Source organism: Cyphellophora attinorum (genome assembly GCF_001299255.1).
Source record: "Cyphellophora attinorum strain CBS 131958 chromosome Unknown Contig20, whole genome shotgun sequence".
Taxonomy (NCBI): domain Eukaryota; kingdom Fungi; phylum Ascomycota; class Eurotiomycetes; order Chaetothyriales; family Cyphellophoraceae; genus Cyphellophora; species Cyphellophora attinorum.
The window spans coordinates 402,438-420,062 of NW_017253248.1; the positions used below are offsets into that span (position 1 = coordinate 402,438).

At 54.0% G+C, this 17,625-nt stretch overlaps 7 protein-coding genes across 7 annotated transcripts; 4 read left to right on the forward strand and 3 right to left on the reverse strand.

The window, feature by feature from the left end:
• Nucleotides 1-280: 280 nt before the first annotated feature.
• AB675_1161 (Nitrogen assimilation transcription factor nirA) lies at nucleotides 281-3,144 on the forward strand (the record flags this gene model as incomplete). The annotated part of the gene is made up of 3 exons (XM_018140483.1): nucleotides 281-429; nucleotides 490-958; nucleotides 982-3,144. The coding sequence occupies 3 exons, from the start codon at nucleotides 281-283 to the stop codon at nucleotides 3,142-3,144; spliced, it is 2,781 nt and encodes a 926-aa protein (XP_017997985.1).
• Nucleotides 3,145-4,443: 1,299 nt separating this feature from the next.
• Nucleotides 4,444-5,707, forward strand: AB675_1162 (uncharacterized protein; the record flags this gene model as incomplete). Its single annotated transcript, XM_018140494.1, has 3 exons — nucleotides 4,444-4,666; nucleotides 4,720-5,131; nucleotides 5,182-5,707. 3 exons carry the CDS (start codon nucleotides 4,444-4,446, stop codon nucleotides 5,705-5,707), a joined length of 1,161 nt encoding a protein of 386 aa, XP_017998075.1.
• An 806-nt stretch (nucleotides 5,708-6,513) lies between these two features.
• AB675_1163 (Sphingosine N-acyltransferase LAG1) lies at nucleotides 6,514-7,947 on the reverse strand (the record flags this gene model as incomplete). Its single annotated transcript, XM_018140505.1, has 3 exons — nucleotides 6,514-7,008; nucleotides 7,065-7,781; nucleotides 7,834-7,947. 3 exons carry the CDS (start codon nucleotides 7,945-7,947, stop codon nucleotides 6,514-6,516), a joined length of 1,326 nt encoding a protein of 441 aa, XP_017998044.1.
• A 424-nt stretch (nucleotides 7,948-8,371) lies between these two features.
• AB675_1164 (uncharacterized protein) lies at nucleotides 8,372-9,353 on the reverse strand (the record flags this gene model as incomplete). The annotated part of the gene is made up of 3 exons (XM_018140515.1): nucleotides 8,372-8,569; nucleotides 8,726-9,024; nucleotides 9,239-9,353. 3 exons carry the CDS (start codon nucleotides 9,351-9,353, stop codon nucleotides 8,372-8,374), a joined length of 612 nt encoding a protein of 203 aa, XP_017998126.1.
• A 433-nt stretch (nucleotides 9,354-9,786) lies between these two features.
• On the forward strand, nucleotides 9,787-13,853 carry AB675_1165 (Cullin-associated NEDD8-dissociated protein 1, C-terminal part; the record flags this gene model as incomplete). Its single annotated transcript, XM_018140526.1, has 3 exons — nucleotides 9,787-10,019; nucleotides 10,076-10,903; nucleotides 11,108-13,853. The coding sequence occupies 3 exons, from the start codon at nucleotides 9,787-9,789 to the stop codon at nucleotides 13,851-13,853; spliced, it is 3,807 nt and encodes a 1,268-aa protein (XP_017998095.1).
• A 660-nt stretch (nucleotides 13,854-14,513) lies between these two features.
• AB675_1166 (Septum-promoting GTP-binding protein 1) lies at nucleotides 14,514-15,530 on the reverse strand (the record flags this gene model as incomplete). The annotated part of the gene is made up of 4 exons (XM_018140536.1): nucleotides 14,514-14,615; nucleotides 14,674-14,748; nucleotides 14,798-15,090; nucleotides 15,143-15,530. 4 exons carry the CDS (start codon nucleotides 15,528-15,530, stop codon nucleotides 14,514-14,516), a joined length of 858 nt encoding a protein of 285 aa, XP_017998179.1.
• A 534-nt stretch (nucleotides 15,531-16,064) lies between these two features.
• On the forward strand, nucleotides 16,065-17,594 carry AB675_1167 (Ribosome assembly protein rrb1; the record flags this gene model as incomplete). Its single annotated transcript, XM_018140547.1, has 1 exon — nucleotides 16,065-17,594. One exon carries the CDS (start codon nucleotides 16,065-16,067, stop codon nucleotides 17,592-17,594), a length of 1,530 nt encoding a protein of 509 aa, XP_017998152.1.
• Between the last annotated feature and the right edge of the window lie 31 nt (nucleotides 17,595-17,625).

Below are 17,625 nucleotides of genomic sequence, written 5' to 3' on the forward strand. Positions count from 1 at the left end.
AGGTCTTCCGGTCGGTAGTAGGGTTTAGCTCGCCGATACGTGGGGCGCCGGATGGCATATCCCGTAACCCCCCTAGTTCTTCACCCCTCCAGGCCCTCCAATACGAGCGGCTGGCCTGGATGCGGAATGATAAGACAGCCTTGTTTGCAACCACGCTTAGCAATATTGGCGCTGTCCGACAACATGTACTCGGCTGTCTGCTTCGGCATAGGCGCGAGGTCGCGGCTATCAATCTGACTGAGCGACTGACTCCTCGTCGCCGACCATCGAGACGGCAGTCATGAGCCTGAATGGAATGTCACAGCATGCGCTGGTTGACCACGGCGATGAGTATACGCAGAAGAAGGTGAAGAACAAGGGCCGAGATAACGATGCAAGCGCTGCTAGTAAGCGCCGCTGTATCAGTACTGCGTGCATTGCGTGTCGAAGGTGAATCTTTACCGCGACCTCCCGTGTGCGCGCATCGAGGCTGACTTACTTTTCTATCAGGCGCAAATCGAGATGTGATGGTCAACTACCGAAATGCGCCGCCTGCGCCTCGGTCTACTTGACGGAATGTGAATATGCGCCTCACACAGATCAGAGAAGGAAGGGAGTATACAAGAAGGACGTCGATCTCAAGACCAAGAGTTCGACTCTACATACTCTTATACAGGCAATCCTAAATGCGGAAGAGGATGATGTCGCCGACCTGGTGCACGAAATCCGGATATGCGAGAATCTGGAAGATCTCGCTACCAGAATCGAAGCCGGTGAAAGCATCGCCACCAATGGCCTTCCGGAATCGCCACCATCCCTGGCCCTGCAACCTGCGGAAGTACCTCAGTTCGAGCAAGAACTATCTGGTAGAATGGGCGATCTTTATCTCGACGGATCCGTCAAGTTCATTGGCGGGACATCGAACCTGATCTGGATGACGGATGGCCTCGAACAAAGCACTATGGCTCAACTCCTGCCAGTGCTGCTGCTGACATTGTGAAGCCGAAAGAAGAGGCAATAGTGTCATGGACCACAGTCACTCAGGATAAAGATCTCATTCTTCACTTCATGAACATGTATTTCTGCTGGCACTACGCTTATTTTACGACACTGTCCAAGGAACTCTTCTACCGAGACTTTCTGACCGGGACACCCTCGCAGTACTGTTCTGCGCTACTGGTAAATGTTATGCTGGCGCTGGGATGCCATTTTTCGAACAAGGCAGCCGCAAAGGCGGTTCCAGATGATTCGAGCACTACTGGTGACCACTACTTCAAGGAGGCCAAACGTCTACTGTATGAAGACGACGAGTTCGCCAACGCTAAACTATGTACCGTGCAAGCCATGGCACTCATGTCTGTCCGCGAAGCAGGCTGCGGACATGAAAGCAAAGGCTGGGTCTACAGTGGCATGAGCTTCCGTATGGCCATGGACCTGGGACTCAATATCGACGCGCAACCAATGAACGAACACTCACGACTCTCCGACGAAGACATCGATGCGCGGAGAATAACATTCTGGGGATGTTTCTTGTTTGACAAATGCTGGTCAAACTATCTTGGCCGTCAGCCACAGCTATCAACATCAAATAGCACAATCAGGAAGCCGGAGGTGTTCCCATCGGAAGACTCTGAAAGATGGTCGCCATACACCGATTCCGGCATCGTGCAAGCCAACGCACAGCCAGCGCGTACCAGAACCGTCGCGCGGCAGCTATCAAGGCTTGCAGAAATTTCTGGCGATCTCCTTGAATCGTTCTACCACCCTAGTCTCAACGATAAACCTCTCAACAGGCAACATGAGCTCAAGAAACTGAGTGATGTGCATACACGCTTGGAGTCCTGGAAGAAAGAGCTGCCGGCAGAGCTCGAAGCCAAGGATTCGCAACTCCCACAAGTGCTGTTAATGCACATGTTCCACCAACTGCTTTACATCCATCTTTATAGGCCCTTCTTGAAGTACACTAAACAAACATCGCCGCTTCCAAAACACGTATCTCCTCGAAAGTTCTGTACTCAGGCAGCAGGAGCAATATCCAAATTGTTCCGCCTTTACAAGAGGACGCACGGCCTTCGACAAATATGCAATATTGCAATATATATCCTGCATACCGCTTGCACGATTCACATCTTGAATATGCCAGACAAGACTGCCAAACGAGACATCGCACACGGCGCAAGGCACTTGGAGGAGATGGGCGAATGCTGGACTGCTGCGCGACGGACGCTCCAGATCCTCAGAGTATGCGCAGAAAAGTGGAAAGTTGAGCTTCCCGAGGAAGCAGATGCCGCTTTCGCTCGTGCAAACCTCAAATGGGGTCGCCATCACGCAACCCCGTCGCCACCAAGCTCTGGGCAGTTCGGGCAGCCGTACCGACACATAGGCCAGCAGCCAATATCGGAGGTCTTGAAACAGGAAACCCCTACGCAGCTCGGACAGCAACAAGCGGCAACCTCTCAACCGCTTCGCCAGCAGCAGATGCTCACACGACCCTTGTCGTACGGACCTCAGACCTTCAATGCGGAGCTCCGAGGTGGTCTCTCGGCAGCCATGGCTCCGTCACCAATTGATGTCCCTGACACTCGTCGATCCTCTGGTAATCTATCAGCACCACCCTCAAACTCGACGGATTTCAACCGGAACCCGAACAAAATTCGTGGTTCATCACTTCTCACGAAAACTCAGCAGGCTGCATACAATCTTCTTCGACCGCGCCCGCCTTCCGAGAATGCTTCCAACGGCAGCACGTTTGGTGGCGACATGACGTCGCCAGCCGATCCGAGTTCATACACAGCCAGTAGCTTTGCAACTTTGGACAATCTCATGGAATCGCAAGACTGGTGGTATAAAGACCAATCGCAGCTGGCTATGGGCTTCGATAACTGGAACGACCCAACCCAAGACTACTACGCAATGGACGTCAACGCATCTGCGGGCCCAGAGACTTCGACAGCTGGTCTGCAGCAGATGAGCAATGCTGTGTACACTCCTGTAAGTAGTAATGCTGAGAGCAACATCTATGGTCAGCAACTATATGGCGCCGACTCTGCCGCCGGCGCTGTTTCGAACACATATAACGACGGCAACATGACTACGACTGCTAGGGTCAATGGGGCAGGAATTCCTTACCAACGTGCGGGCTACAGCGATGAGTCGATCTACTAATGCCGAATGCCGAAGACTCTTTCTTCACTTTCGACCCTGCCTGCTCTGTTAGCTTTTCTGCGAGCCAGGTCGTTCTCGCCATGACTTTTCCTACGCTGATACTCCTGCCTCACAACCAAAGACCGGCATTGCTGTCAAAAACCTCCAAAGCTGAACCGTTCTATGCGCTGAACACCGTGCCCCCGGCATTTCCGCACCATATGTGATGCCCTTTATCTTGTCTGTCGATGTTTCGAGCACATGGACCACGTTGGAGCGCCAAGCTCCTCATGACGAGGGTCTCGCGATTATGCCAGTGCCCGCCCGGGGTGTTCGTGAAGTTGACTCGTGATCACGATGTGTGCTTAGAAGGTGACGAGCGCGATGACGACAGCTATTGTAAGTCTCAGCACTTCTGAAACCCGAACGCTGGAGTCGAGTCAATAGCAACTTGACGAGGAATAACTCGAGCGATGCATCGTCGCTGAGTGGGATATGATGACAATGCACTGCATGTTACAGGCGATGAATCATACGCAAGAGTCGACGGGCTTCCTGGTAGCACGCTCCGAGGTCCGACAATCGCGATGCATCTACTAGTTCTTAACTGCTGCTTAGCTGCATGACCAAGGCATATCTGGAGCGTTCTTTACAAGCCGCAGACGAGGAACAGGTCAGGATCGACCTTTGGGTTATCTTTCGAAACTCCTGGTCGAAACTGACGCTTGTGCTTCAGAACATCGCTTCACCGTGTATCGACACCCTATCACCCTTCTTCAATCTTTCTCCCTGAACCCCGCCATATCAGCGCTATCAAGACCAACCACGACTATTGTTTCCTTTCACGATAAGCCTCGAACAATATGGATCCTGGCGTAGGTCATTCTTGCGCAATCAGCCCGCCCTGTTCCAATAACTATACACCGCGACAGTCTTGGAATGTGCTATCATGCTCAAATAATATGAACCCCTCGTGCCCCTCGTGGGTTATCATGATCTACCTGCAGTCTATTCTTCTCTTCGTTCTATAGAGACAGATTCTGGCAAGGGCGTTGTTCTCTTCGCTTTCTTCAACAGGGTGCGCTTGCCCCCGCGTTTGACCCCTCATCGTCACCTCGAGTCCATTTAATCCTCTGGTGCCTTCCCCAGGCGCCGGCTGAAAGCCGCCGCAAGCGTTGTTGGTGCGATTGCAACGTCATCGCAGGGTAAGCGCAATCGATACCTTGCGGGTCGTACCTGCTGCGATTGCGCCCGGCAGCAGCGTTGCACGGCGTTGACGCTTAATGGGGAAATGGGACGAGTTTTTTTGCATTCACCATCATGGGCCGGCACCATTCTATGAAATTACCTGAACATTTATACCTTCAACAACTTACACCTCCACCAACGCCGCCACCGCCTGTCTCTGCTCTTCCCTTTGCCTCTTCGCTTCTATCGGTTAGATCAGTGGTATATCCACCGGCTCCCTCTGTCCTATTCCACGATGCATACGGAGCACGTGCTGTCATTAGTGATAAGATACCAGGGTTCAAAACTTCTGCGGGTACGTATGCCATCAACAAATTTCCCAAGCACACGAGCTGAACAACTTGACAGCATTCTTTACTACCTTGAGAGCCAACCTGACTATCGACCTTGACTCACCGATTCCTTCGTGCTGCAACACCCCAGATCTCCGACCTACGCTTCGTCCCTCGGTCAATTCTATTCTGCCACTCCCCTCACCACTGGCCTACATGGCCGACGATGAATACCCATTAGAAATTCCCTCAATATCACAACCGCCCTCCAACCCTCCACCTCTGACCACAACAGTCGTCACCTCCGAGGACGACAAGGTCGAGGTTCTTCACTTAATTGCCGACTCCGTCGCACAACAGCGCCAATATGCGTCCAGCGCCATCCTTTGGCATCCACTGATACTGTCTTCCATGGTCGCCCTTTTCGCATACCTCTACAAATACTTCTACACAGCTGGAACTTCGATCTCGCCGTTATTGGCACAACAGTCAGTGGCTTCTTCATGGTCGTGCTCGCGACCACCAGACTCCTGAGCAGGGGTTACATCGATGAAGCCGAGTCCGTGGGCACGTGGAAGTGGCTCGACAAGGATCGCTCTTCGGATGCCAACAACACTATAATAGGCGAATCCGACGACCTTGTCCTGTCACGCTTCGGCGACATTCCCATCGGTGCTCTCATCCTCCGCGGAGTCAGGCCTGGCAGAAATGGCTCACATTCACGGAATGGCAGCAACAAGTCGTCCCGGCGGCAGAATAGCAACGGCAGGAACTCACCTGTGCCCATCACAGGCGTCATCCGCGGCTGGACCACCAAAAACCGTTACCGTCGGAAAGGCGTTGGTACGGAGCTTCTTGAAGAGGCGGTCAAGATCTGCCAGGATCGAGGGTGGCAGGGCCCAGAATTTGATGCGGACCATGCAAACAGTAAGCGCATGCTCCCAGGATTGTTCAACGGGCCTTTTGAGAAAAGGGACAGGCAGGCGAGGAATCTTCTGGAAAGTGTAAAGCAAGAGATGGGAGTGGCGGATGATAGATCAGTTTCGACGAAGAAGAAGCGCTAGGAACGTGCGTGACGGAAGCACGGCACACTCGCCACTCGATTTACGATTTACGACTCTTTGCTTATTGTTTTTCCTGGGTCATTACCCAGATGCGACATGGCCAGCAGCAACTAGGGGGAAGGTATGGAGCTAGGAAGAGTTCCCCCTTGGATTTCGGCGGTCTCGTACAGGTTAGGGATCACTGGTGCTGGTGGCTTCTCATTCTCCCAAGATACCCACTCGTTATTACTATGCGGCTCCTCTGAGGAGTAGAATTATACATATATATACAGCGTATGGGGCCGACTGCTCCAAACCTCCAAGCGATCCAATCAACTATGCTCGAATCCGAGCACGGCCGGTCTCAGACTCCATCAGTGCGTGACTGAGGGAAGCGCAATGTGTGTCCGTTCTGCTCGAAGTAGCTCTGAATCACCCAGATCGTTGTCAAATGATAGCCGGGCACAAGTGCCCAATGGGTGCTCGATGCCTGACCGCTATACTGCCTCATGCGAGAGCATAACAGTGCATACCTCGTATCGTTCGTCGTAATGTTATATTAATAAGTGGCTATACTCGGACAAGTTTTGAGGTACCGGAAATAAGGGTGGCCAAACGTGTCAAGAAGGGTCTTGGGCGTTCCTAACCATCCCAACCCACTTTGTCTCGCATCGTAGCAGGACGAGTGGCTGCCGCAGGGCACAGCCAGTGTAGTTGATTGTGTGAGATCCAGGCCGTTGTTCGCCGACTTCGTTTCCATGGGAATGCAGCAAAGCGGCGTCTTCGTACACGTTCTGGGCCAGGGCAGATCCAGGAGTCGGCTTGCTTCAGCCTTTCCTCCTCCGATCCCGAATCCCCTCGGGTTTCGCCTCTGGCTTGATGGCTTCGCCGTTGACTAGGAGGACAGGCTTGTCAGTATGCATGCCCGTATCATTCTCCAGCGCTTTTCTTGCTGCGTCGTTGATGGCCTTTCCGTCCTTCTCCTCCTCTTCTTCGTCCTCTTCGTCTTCGCTGCGCTCGTCTTTGAGGTCGACACTACTGAACACGAAATTCTTCGCGATCCGCAGGATGAGGAACAGCCAGAACAGGTTTACTGCTTGTAGACTGGCGAGGAGGCCGAAAGTGATGTACTGGCTGATCCAGCACTTGTACTGCTGGGTGTCCCAGTTGAGTTCGAAGGGCCCGACGGTGCGGAACTCGGTGAGGGTGGCGTAGAGGATGCGGAGGTTGAGGTAGTGGCGGAGGTAGATCCAGACGCCGATGAAGAAGGCGAAGTAGGGGCCGACGAGGATGCTGTCGAGGTAGTTGAGGGTTTTGGATGTCTGTGCTTCTGGTTAGATGGCTGTGGCGGACGTGAGTGGGGTGGGGAAGGCTTTACCGCGAGGAAGAAGTCACTGATGTCGTGGGTGATATACACGGCAATGCCCATCTTTGCGAAATGGAACCGGTAGCTCAGAAAGATCAGCGCCAACGTGATGATGTGGTGAAGCACAAGTTCCTTGAAGTCCTTGCGAGGCTTCTCCAGCAGCAGCATAAGCACAATGGCCTGCTGGCTCCAGTAGCTAGCCTGGAGGAGATAGTAGGCTTTGAAGACGCCCTCGTGGCTCCGGTGCGGGAAGCCTTCGAACATGGCGGTCGTGTTGAAGTACCAGAGGGAGCCTTGCGACATCACATAGAGGCCGAACGGGCCGAAGACGGAGAAGTACATGGCTGTGTAGACTTGTTCCATGAAGCGATACTGCTTCGCGCGATTTCGGATGCCAGCGCGGATGGCCATGGGGCGGATGACTCGCTGTGTGAAGAACTCTCTTGTGAAGCTTAGAACGATGGTGTAGAATGCGACGAAGGTGAAGTCGTGTTTTCCCTTGCCGTACATGACTGGGCCGCCTGGGTGATCTGGTCCTAGCGGATAGGAGAGGAATATGGCTCGGTGGAGAGGGTTCTGCGGTCCTGGATTTGCATAGTAACATGCCAGTATGACAGACACGAGTATGAGCGGGTTGAGCCATGTGTGCCGTAGTGATATCTGCTTATACCGGCGGAGGAGGGAGCGTGCTTTCCGTCGCTTAGAGGAAGGCTTCAAGTGCTTGTCGTACTACTGATCTGTCAATTGCTTGTGCGCCGACTCGGCGAGGATGGTCACTGACGTTTCCGCTGATGTATGGCGAGTCCGGCCGCTCTACGAGCGTTGACATTGCTGGGCCGACATTGGACGGCGGATCTGCGGGTAGCCCGCTCGATGCACGTCGCGGTCGACCCATAGTTGTGGGCGGTTGGTGGTGTTGAGGGAGTGAATACTCTGGCCGGCGCTACCTTCAGCCAGGAGTGATGTGGTCCGAATGCACAGAATATACTTTTGATCGAGGAGAGGTTATATACGATTCACCATAAGCCCGCAGCCAGAGGAAACTACGCGATACGAGTTATTTCGTATGCCGTAAGACCTCTAGCGGAGCGCGCTCCTTGGCACGGGCCCCTACCGGTGCTCAAGATCAGTTGATATTTTATAGTCGCGAACATGGAGCGCAGGAGAAGAGACGAGATGACAGATCGATCACTGATCGCACGCAAGAATAAAAAGGCGAGGCTGGCGCCGATTCTACTTTTTGTCTACATACACCAGGATCCCACGATGGTCCGAGTAACATGCTGTGGAAGTCCAGTTCTGGTCGGTCGGAAGGTCGTTCATTCCTGCCTCTCGTTCTTCGAGTTTTTCGTCTCCTCAGGATGTGAGTCCTCAGAGTTTTGTCCAAAGTTGTCGTCAGCATATGTCGGCTTGACTGTACCGTGAATCTTTGCTGTCTCCATTGGGCCATGGGATTTCTTGCTCCTCGATGGGTCGTTGATTGCTGGATGTTTGGCGCCTGAAAAGTTGCTCGCAGCCTAATCGAGAAGTCAGAATCGGAGAGGGGCCAAAGAAAGTAGCAAACCTCGCGTAAAGCATTGCTGGACTCAAATCAAGACTAAACATAATCGATCGACGCGCGCAAGCAATCAGTAACGCAAACAAAGCTGTACGAGGACGGTAATAACACTCACGTCCTTCTCTCCCTTCTTCTCCGTCGGCGGCCTGTTCTGCTTCCCTTCGCCTGGTTTCATGTTAGGGTTGCGGAAATACTGTGAGTTTGAATGGTTCGGCACACCATCTGCGCTATCGTCGCTCGGTGTGTCATCGTCGCCCTTCTCGTCCTTGTTGTCGTCCTTCTTGGTGTCCTTCTCTGGTTTCTCGTCGCCGCCATCATCCTTGGATTCGGCCTTGTCGTCGCTGTCGTCCTTGGAATCATCCTTGGCCTCAGCTCCCGAATCTTCCTTAGAATCGTCCTCCGGCTTCTCATCAGCTCAGTGCTATCCTTGGCCTCCTCGTCCGCAGGCGCTTCCTCGGAAGATTCGTCATGCTCTTCTCCCTCTTCTCCATGGCCATGATCATAGTGTGAAGATTTTGCGGGAGCTTGAGCGAGTAGCCACGAGGCAGCCGGGACAGTGAAGACGACAGATCCAATCAACCTACAGAATCGTCACTACAGGGTCAATTTAGTCGAGCGAGATACCCACCATGGTAGATCTGAGCTCTTCTTTGCTTCGTGGCCGTGGCCGCTTGCGTATGATCTTCTGCCCGCATTGCGGAAAGGACTGCTTCGAGCTTGGTTGATGGTGCGGCGTAAGGCATGGCGTCGAAGGCCTTGCGATGGTGCTCGCAAAGGAGTTGGTCTCGGGAGCGCCATATTATCGAGGTGAGGTGTGCTCTGCGAACAAGCTGAAAAGAAGTCAAGAAGCTTCAAGTGCAGCACCGGAAAATGTTGAAGATGATGCGCTCTCCCCGGAGCTTTACTCCAGGTCCACAGCAGCCGGAAGCTCCCATTTAAGAATGACGTGCCTGGCGCCTTGCATTTTTTGATCTCCAACTTCAATTGTATCACTCCAATGCACTCGGGTTCATTCTGAACCTTTTTCAAAAAGTTGTCGTAGTCCTCAGAAGGCGTCTGGTCAGCGTTACTTTATGCTCTTGTCGTGCTGATTGACCGGCAAGATCGCAGCCTTGTCGATCAGGCGATCAGCACATTCAACATACGACCGGCGCCGCGTGGCAGCCAACCGCAGCCATGTCGCGCGATCGTAGTGCCACCGCGACACAAATCAGCGGCATGATCCAGAAGCTGCAGGACCCAGATCCAGACATTCGTTTCATGCAGTTGAGCGATCTTCAAGGTGCCCTGTCCAATATCAACACTGAATGGGTGAGAAACGATATCCCCACCGCTGGTCGTGTCATCGAAGGCGTGGTCCATGCATTGGGTGACCAGAATGGTGAAGTCCAGAATCAAGCCCTCAAATGGTAAGCGTCCTTGACTTAATCTTCTGGCGTAGTACTCAGGTGGCTGACATATGTAGTATCGGGCCACTGGCCGCGAGGACTCCAAACGAGCTCATCGCTCCCACTATCGACAAGATCACTCAGCTACTTACCGCATCTGATATCGATCACTCCGTACCCAATTCGGCCCTGCGAAGTCTCGTTGCCAGTCTGCCCCATCCTCAAGTCGGCAATGTCTCTGTATCAGATGTCAAGGAAGCCTACAGTGCGATCAGTAAAGTGCTGATTCCGCGACTCGTGGGAAGAGTCGTCTTGTCCGGGAGCAAGTCGTCGGCACAACCTCCCTTTGGCTTACTGCAGCCTCAGAAGGGCAAGGGCTACAACGCTGATGCTGTAGACGTCCTGATCGAAATAGTAAAGCACTATGGCACACTTCTGCAGGACAAGGAGTTGATCGCTTTGGCACAAGCAGTCATGGACATCATCGAGAGTCCACAAGCCGGCGGTGTTGTCAAGAAACGAGCACTTGCTGGTGTTGGCGCCCTCCTCGTCCACTTCTCGGAGTCACAAGTCAGCTCCTTCGTCGATGCCCTGGCGCAGTCCTTCAAGGCCTCACAGATCTCCAATGAGCACCGTCGGTACCTGATTGCAACAATCGGCACACTTGCAAAGTCCACACCAAAGTTCGGACCATATTTGCATTTGACCATTCCGCATGTGTTGTCCGCATTACAGATCGATGAGGACGAGGAAGACGACCAATCAGAGGACGCTGAGACCGATGCTGAATTGGAAGAGATGCGTGAGGCTGCTCTACAGACACTGGATGCTCTCCTAGGCTCCTGTCCGACAGAGATGGCCGAGCACCAGGACGACGCCCTTGCTGCGGCTCTTCGCTTCCTCAAGTACGATCCCAATGTTGCAAGCACAGACGACGAAGATATGGGCGGTGTCGATGACGCTGGTAGCGATGACGGAGTCACAGATGACAATATCGACGATGACGACGAATACGCGGATCTCGATGATGATGCTGCCTTCAGTGATGTCGATGACTTCAGCTGGAAAGTACGTCGGTGCGCTGCCAAAGCTCTCTCCACAATGATCAGCAGTCTTTCTGCTTCAGACCACGACACGCTCTTCAACGGAATAGCCCCAAGTCTCCTTTCGCGCCTGCACAACGAACGCGAAGACAATGTTCGTCTCGAGGTCATCAGTGCGACCACGACCCTCATCAAGAAAGCCGGCTCGTCCAGCACTGTTCACCGCTCAGAAGAATTCGAAATTCCTCCCACTACTGGTCGGAAGCGGAGACGTCAGGACAGCGAGGTATCCCAGCATGATCCCGAGCTACGAGGTCTTGTCTTGTCGCGTGCGAGCCCTCCAATCACCCCATCATCCCCTCCTGCAAGTGGTGCTCAGGCCGATCTTGCAGCAGTCATACCTAAGATGGTCCAAGCACTTGGCAAGATGTGGAAGAAGGCTGGCATCCCGCTCAAGCAGGCCGGTATCACCATGATCAAGATCTTGGCTCTGTCGCGCAACGGTGCTCTTGCCGATCACCTCCAACAACTAGAAGACCCCATCGCCGACGCATTAAAGCCGGGTCTGGGTCCGAGCGGCGCGAGTGCAAGCTCTGGCTCCTCGAGCACTGTTGCTGGCCTCCAAATCGAGACGCTCGGTGCAATCAGTACTATCACCGAGACAAATTCGACAGCTGTGCTTACGCCATTCGTCATTGCGCTGATTCCGTCAGTCACAGCAGTTGCTCGAGGCAGAAACGACAAGGTCTCTGGGGAGGCCTTGGCTACCCTGGAACAATTCGTGAAAGCGCTCACGCCTCCACGGCTATCTACGCCAAATCAAGACCATGCGATTCACATTGAGAAGTTGTTCGATGTGATCGTCAATCGAGTCACTGACAACAATACTGATCTTGAAGTCCGGCATCGCGCGATCCAGGTCTTCGGTGTCTTGATCGCCCGAACATCGTCAACGCAGCTCATCTCATCTGCACACCACGCAAAAGCGCTAGGCATTCTGAATGACCGTCTGAGAAACGAGACAACTCGCTTGGCCAGCGCTCGAGCTATTGGTCTCGTAGGTGAATCCGCTGGGGTGTCCGATAACGTCAGTGGGCTATGGGTCCAAGAAGTCTCTATGGAAATGGCTAATCAGCTACGCAAGGCTGATCGGGCGCTGCGTGCCGCTTGCTTGGAGGCTTTGCAGTACTTAGCACTGAACACTGTCACAGCCACGCTCTACGACACAAAGACGATTGCGCAGCTCAAGGAGAAACTCTTGCCACTGCTAGCGACGTCAGATCTTAATCTCCTCACTCCCGCTCTGGTCATACTAGCTAGGATCCTTCCCACGAGTGCCTCAGACCTGATAACAGACGACCTAATTGAAGGTCTCTGCGCCGTCAGCAAAACCCGTCTCGAAGGCTCACCCTTGAAAGCATACCTCCTGGTTATCAAAGTTATCGCTGAGCAGGGTGTCGGCAACGGTCTCATGCAGAGTCTCCTTGCGATAGGAATCGCTGGTGACACTCTTGTGTTGGGTCGGGCCATTGGCACGTTACTGGTGTTCTCGACATCACAGCTTGCTGTATCTGTACCTACATTCTTGACAGAAATCCAGACCTCGACGAATCCGGAAGCGACCTGTCTCGCCATTACAGTGCTCGGAGAAGTCGGTTTCAGGACGGGTGCCAAATCACCTGTGCAAATGGACGTCTTCACAGGCTGCCTGAACTCAACGTCTGACCGCGTACGGCTGGCCGCAGCGACAGCTCTGGGTAGCGCTAGTTCCAGCAACCTTTCTGCCTGCTTGCCTTTCATCATAGAGAATCTCGGCCAGAACTCAGAACAGGAATATCTGTACCTTCACTCACTCAAGGAGATCCTGCAACACGTCACCGATTCCGACAGCAAAGACTTTGTGCCTTTTGCACAGGAGCTTTGGCAGAAGTTGTTTGGTCTGTCCACAACCGATGACACTCGTGCCGTGGCGGCCGAGTGCATCGGTAGAGTCGCCATGATCGAACCACAGACCTATGTTCCTCTACTCACCCAGTCCCTGCAGAGCCCAGACGCCACGACCCGCGGCACAGTAATCTCAGCATTCCGCTTCACCCTAGCCGACCCAAGTTCCGCCTACAACACTCTACTAGCCCGGACAATTGTCCCAATGCTTCGCACCATGCTCTCAGACGCCGACCTCAGCAACCGCCGGCTTGCCGTTACCACTCTAAACGCCGCGATTCACAACAAGCCCAATCTCGTCATCCCCGAAATCGGCCAACTCCTCCCACAGGTCCTCGACGACTCAGTCATCAAGCCAGATCTCATCCGCGTCATCACGATCGGACCCTTCAAGCACAACGAGGATGGCGGTCTCGACCTCCGAAAAGCTACGTACGCCACACTGTATGCGCTACTAGATTGCCCGGCTGCGATCCCGCACCTGCCCATCCCGCGCATCTTCGATCGCATATTGGATGGAATCACCGATGACGCCGACATCCGCACCCTGTGTAACCTCATGCTCGCCCGCCTTACCGTACTCGATCCAGAGGAGACACGTCGTCGTCTGTCGCCGCTAGCAGAGAAGTTCAAGGTCGTGTTGGGCGTCAAGCTCAAGGAAAACGCGGTCAAACAAGAGATCGAGAAAGCCAACGAAGCCAACGCCGCTGTCATCCGGACGTCGTTGGAGCTGGACCGAAACTTCGAGAATGCGGCAGGCGAGATCGCTGGCGGTGGGGAGATGGTCGGCTGGAAGGGGTACATTGAGATGGTTCGCAAGGAGTTTGCGGCTGTGGTGAGAGGGATTCAGCAGGCGGAGGGAACCTAGGTAGAGCCTGAGGCTGGGCCGGAAACGCTGGTGGAGTTCCGACGGCGTCTCCTAAGGGATGGAGGATTCGCTACCAGATGAGCATGTTCCTAGTGTGCAGCGCCTCGAAGGTACGAGCTGCCGTACGGGCCAGCGAATGCGAGGCGACATCAATATCATTTCGATGGACGCCTCACCTCTCCACACAAAGCACCTTGTGCGTGGGGAGTGCATTGAGCGATAGAAGCATTGACCAATGCAGATAAAATTATCTTTCAATGTCTCCTTGTTCTTCCTTCATGTTAGATGTGTAAAGACTGTCTGGAGTGTCAACAAGAAGCGCCTGTTCTGTGCTCGGTACTATCCACTATGCATGCAGACTCCTGGCAAGCGGGTAACAGCCCGCTATCCGAAATGTGACTAGGCGGGCCCCCGAGGCTTCAATCTCAACTTTCTCCATCGTCTAGACGACGCAGGAGGACGTCGACCTTCGAAGGTCGTCCCTCTCGCAACGTTCCTTCTTCATCCGCCACTACTGATCACAAGTATTCCACTACTCACATAGACACACATTACAGCCATGATTCTTCGTAAAGGGTTCTTGACGCTTCGTTTAGGAGTCCTGCTTGTTGCATTCACCAAGAGTGGTGTCGTCCAGGCAGGCAACATAATGCCGATCCTTTAGTTGACGGCTTGGTACAGCAGCAGCGGCTCGCCAACATTCTCGATCTCGGGTATGGTGCACTTCAGGTCAAAGGCTTTCGAGAGGACAATCTTAAAGATCTGACGGCAGTCATCAGTAAGGACGGCTTAGCAGATGAGATCGAGGACTGTGACTAACCTTCTGGACATTAATGCTGTGACTGGTGCTGCTGAAGATGAGGCTGGCTCTCATGGCTTTGGCGAAGCGGCGTGCCTGGTTCATGTCAGTAGGCGGCCAACGGCGATCTATGTGTAGCTCGTACCTGAGTACTGATCTCCTCTTGATCTTCTCGTGGGAAGTTGACAAAGTGGTCGTACTTTGTTCCGATCAGGAAGGGTATAGCGGTCTTGTTGAAGCCGCGGCCTTGTCTGTACCACTCCTTGATGCTGTTGAGAGTCGACTTTCGTGTCAGGTCGAACATGAAGAGAATCGCAACCGCATCATTGCAGACCAGTGGCAGCATATTGACGAACTCCCTCTGCCCACCCAGATCCCATATCGAGAATGTGATTTCAGTGTTTCGAATCGAAATTGTCTTCTCCATAAAGTTGACGCCTGTGATGAATCATCAGCCACCTGTCAGTCCCCTGAAGCATTCCCGACATACCAAGCGTCTGGATATAGTCCTCGTCCCAGCTTCCCTCAACGTACTTAACCATCAAACTCGTCTTGCCTATCTGCGCATCGCCCACCATGCCGACCTTGATCACAACGCTGCTCTTGCTCGGCGGCTGCTGTCCTTGACCCTGATATGAGTTGCCGGCAGCAGGACCGCTCATACCTGAGCCGGGCCGCGAGCCGCCTTGTTGTTGATATGCCATGTTTGGTGAGTTGTATCGGGAGCCCGAGTCGACCCCTTCCATAGGTGAGTCTGTCATGCCATTCTGTGATTGTCCATTGTGGTGCAAATCTTCCTGTGACTGGCCTTGCTCGTTTACTATCTGAGGATTGTAGGCTGCGTCCGTGGCAGGATCGTGCGGCTGATTGAAGTCCATGGCGGCTAGTCTGCCGAGGCGGTCTTTAATGAACGAGTTGGTCGCTATGCAGACATTCGGCAGCTGAGGTCTTTTCAGGGATTGTAATGAGTATGCTGGATCGCTGAAGCGCAGTCTGCTGGGTGTTCTGGCGGTTGTGTGGTGTTCCCGTCTGTCAAGAGCAGTTCCGCAGGGATGTGGTTGGGCCTCAGCCAATCGGCGCGTAGAATTCAAACGCTTTGCATGGACGCGTTTCGAGGGGTGAGATCTAGAAGTTTATCCGCACATTTGATGTCTTCCAGACCTGCCAGCGCGCTGTCACTCGGCGCGGATTAGGAGCAAGTCAATGTCAGATTGATGACTTTTGTTCTTTGGAAAGAATCCAAGTCACTCGAAGCAGGAGTGCCCCTCGCCGGGCAGGTCTTGCTGTCGCGCATGGCGAGGCTGTAAGTACGAGGCTGAGATCTGCCAAAATGCGGGGTCAAATAATTTTTGGCGATTGAAAAATAATTTGCGACAGCATGTCTGCTACACAATAGCACAGCAACCCACACTATGTCAAAGCGAGCAGCGACAGACGACCAGCCCAATGGCGCCCTCAAAGCCGGCCAGCGTCCCGACACTGGCACCAACGGCGAGAACGGCATCGACTTCGAGGACGAGTTCGAAGATGAGTACGAGTCTGAAGACGAGATCATGGAGGCAGGCGTAGATGGCAGACCAGATGCGGAGCGAGAAGCAGAGCAGAACGGCGATGCGATGGAAGTCGACTCAAAGCAACAGACGTTCATACCTGGTAGATCAATACTGAAGCCCGGCGAAACGCTCGCACCTGATCCTTCAACCTACGAGATGCTGCATCCTCTGTCGACGACGTGGCCGTGTTTGTCCTTCGACATCGTCAAAGACAATCTCGGCGACCAACGGAAGAGCTACCCTCGAACACTCTATGCTGTCGCAGGGACACAAGCCGAGACTGGCCGTGCCAAAGACAACGAACTCTACGTCCTGCGCTTGAGCGGCCTCTCGAGAATGGATCGCGGTAACCAGACCGACTCCGAAAGCGACGACGAGAGCGACGACGAAGAGGCCTCTACCGAACCAATTCTCGAGTCCCGCAGCATACCTCTCCCCAGCACCACAAACCGCATCCGAGCTTTCCAGCCCGCAACCTCACAAGCAGACCCATCACAAATGCCACAAACACTTACCGCGACTTGGCTCGAGAATGGCCAAATCGTCATCCACGACGTCTCACCCTACCTTCAGAGCCTGACCACACCCGGCACCACTATCCCCACCACCGCCTCAAAACCACTCAGCACACTCCGCATGCACAAATCCGAAGGCTACGCCCTTGACTGGCAGTCCGCTTCACTCCACCCACACGGCCGCCTCATCACCGGCGACAACGACGGCCAGATCTTTAGCACACAGCGCACCGAGGGCGGCGGCTGGGCCACCGACAACCGGCCCTTTGTAGGCCATACCGATGCAGTCGAAGAGCTTCAATGGTCACCCAACGAGAAGACTGTCTTCGCTTCCGCCAGCAGCGACGGCACAGTCAAAGTCTGGGACGTGCGAAGCAAGAATCGGAAACCCGCGGTCGACGTCAAAGTCAGCAACACGGATATCAACGTAATGTCCTGGTCGCGCCAGACCTTCCACCTGCTCGCTACTGGCGCAGACGACGGCGAATGGGCCGTGTGGGATTTGCGGCAATGGAAACCTTCCTCTTCTGGCGACAGCAAAGTCCAAAAACCCTCACCGGTAGCAGACTTCAAGTTCCACAAGAAGCCAATCACCTCGATCGAATGGCACCCCACAGACGACAGCGTCGTCGGCATCGGCTGTGCGGATGGTACCGCCACGCTATGGGACCTCGCTGTCGAGCTTGACGACGAAGAGTACGGGCGCGAGACCGGCCTGGGTCTTGGCGAGGGCCAGGAGAAAGTGCCGCCGCAGCTGCTCTTCATACACAGCGCGGAGGACTGCAAGGAGTTCCACTGGCACTCGCAGATGCCCGGGACAGCGGTTGTGACGGGTGGAGGCGGATTTGGGGTGTTCAAGACGATCAGCGTCTGAGAAAATTCGAGCTTGGTAGAGAGAAAGTGTA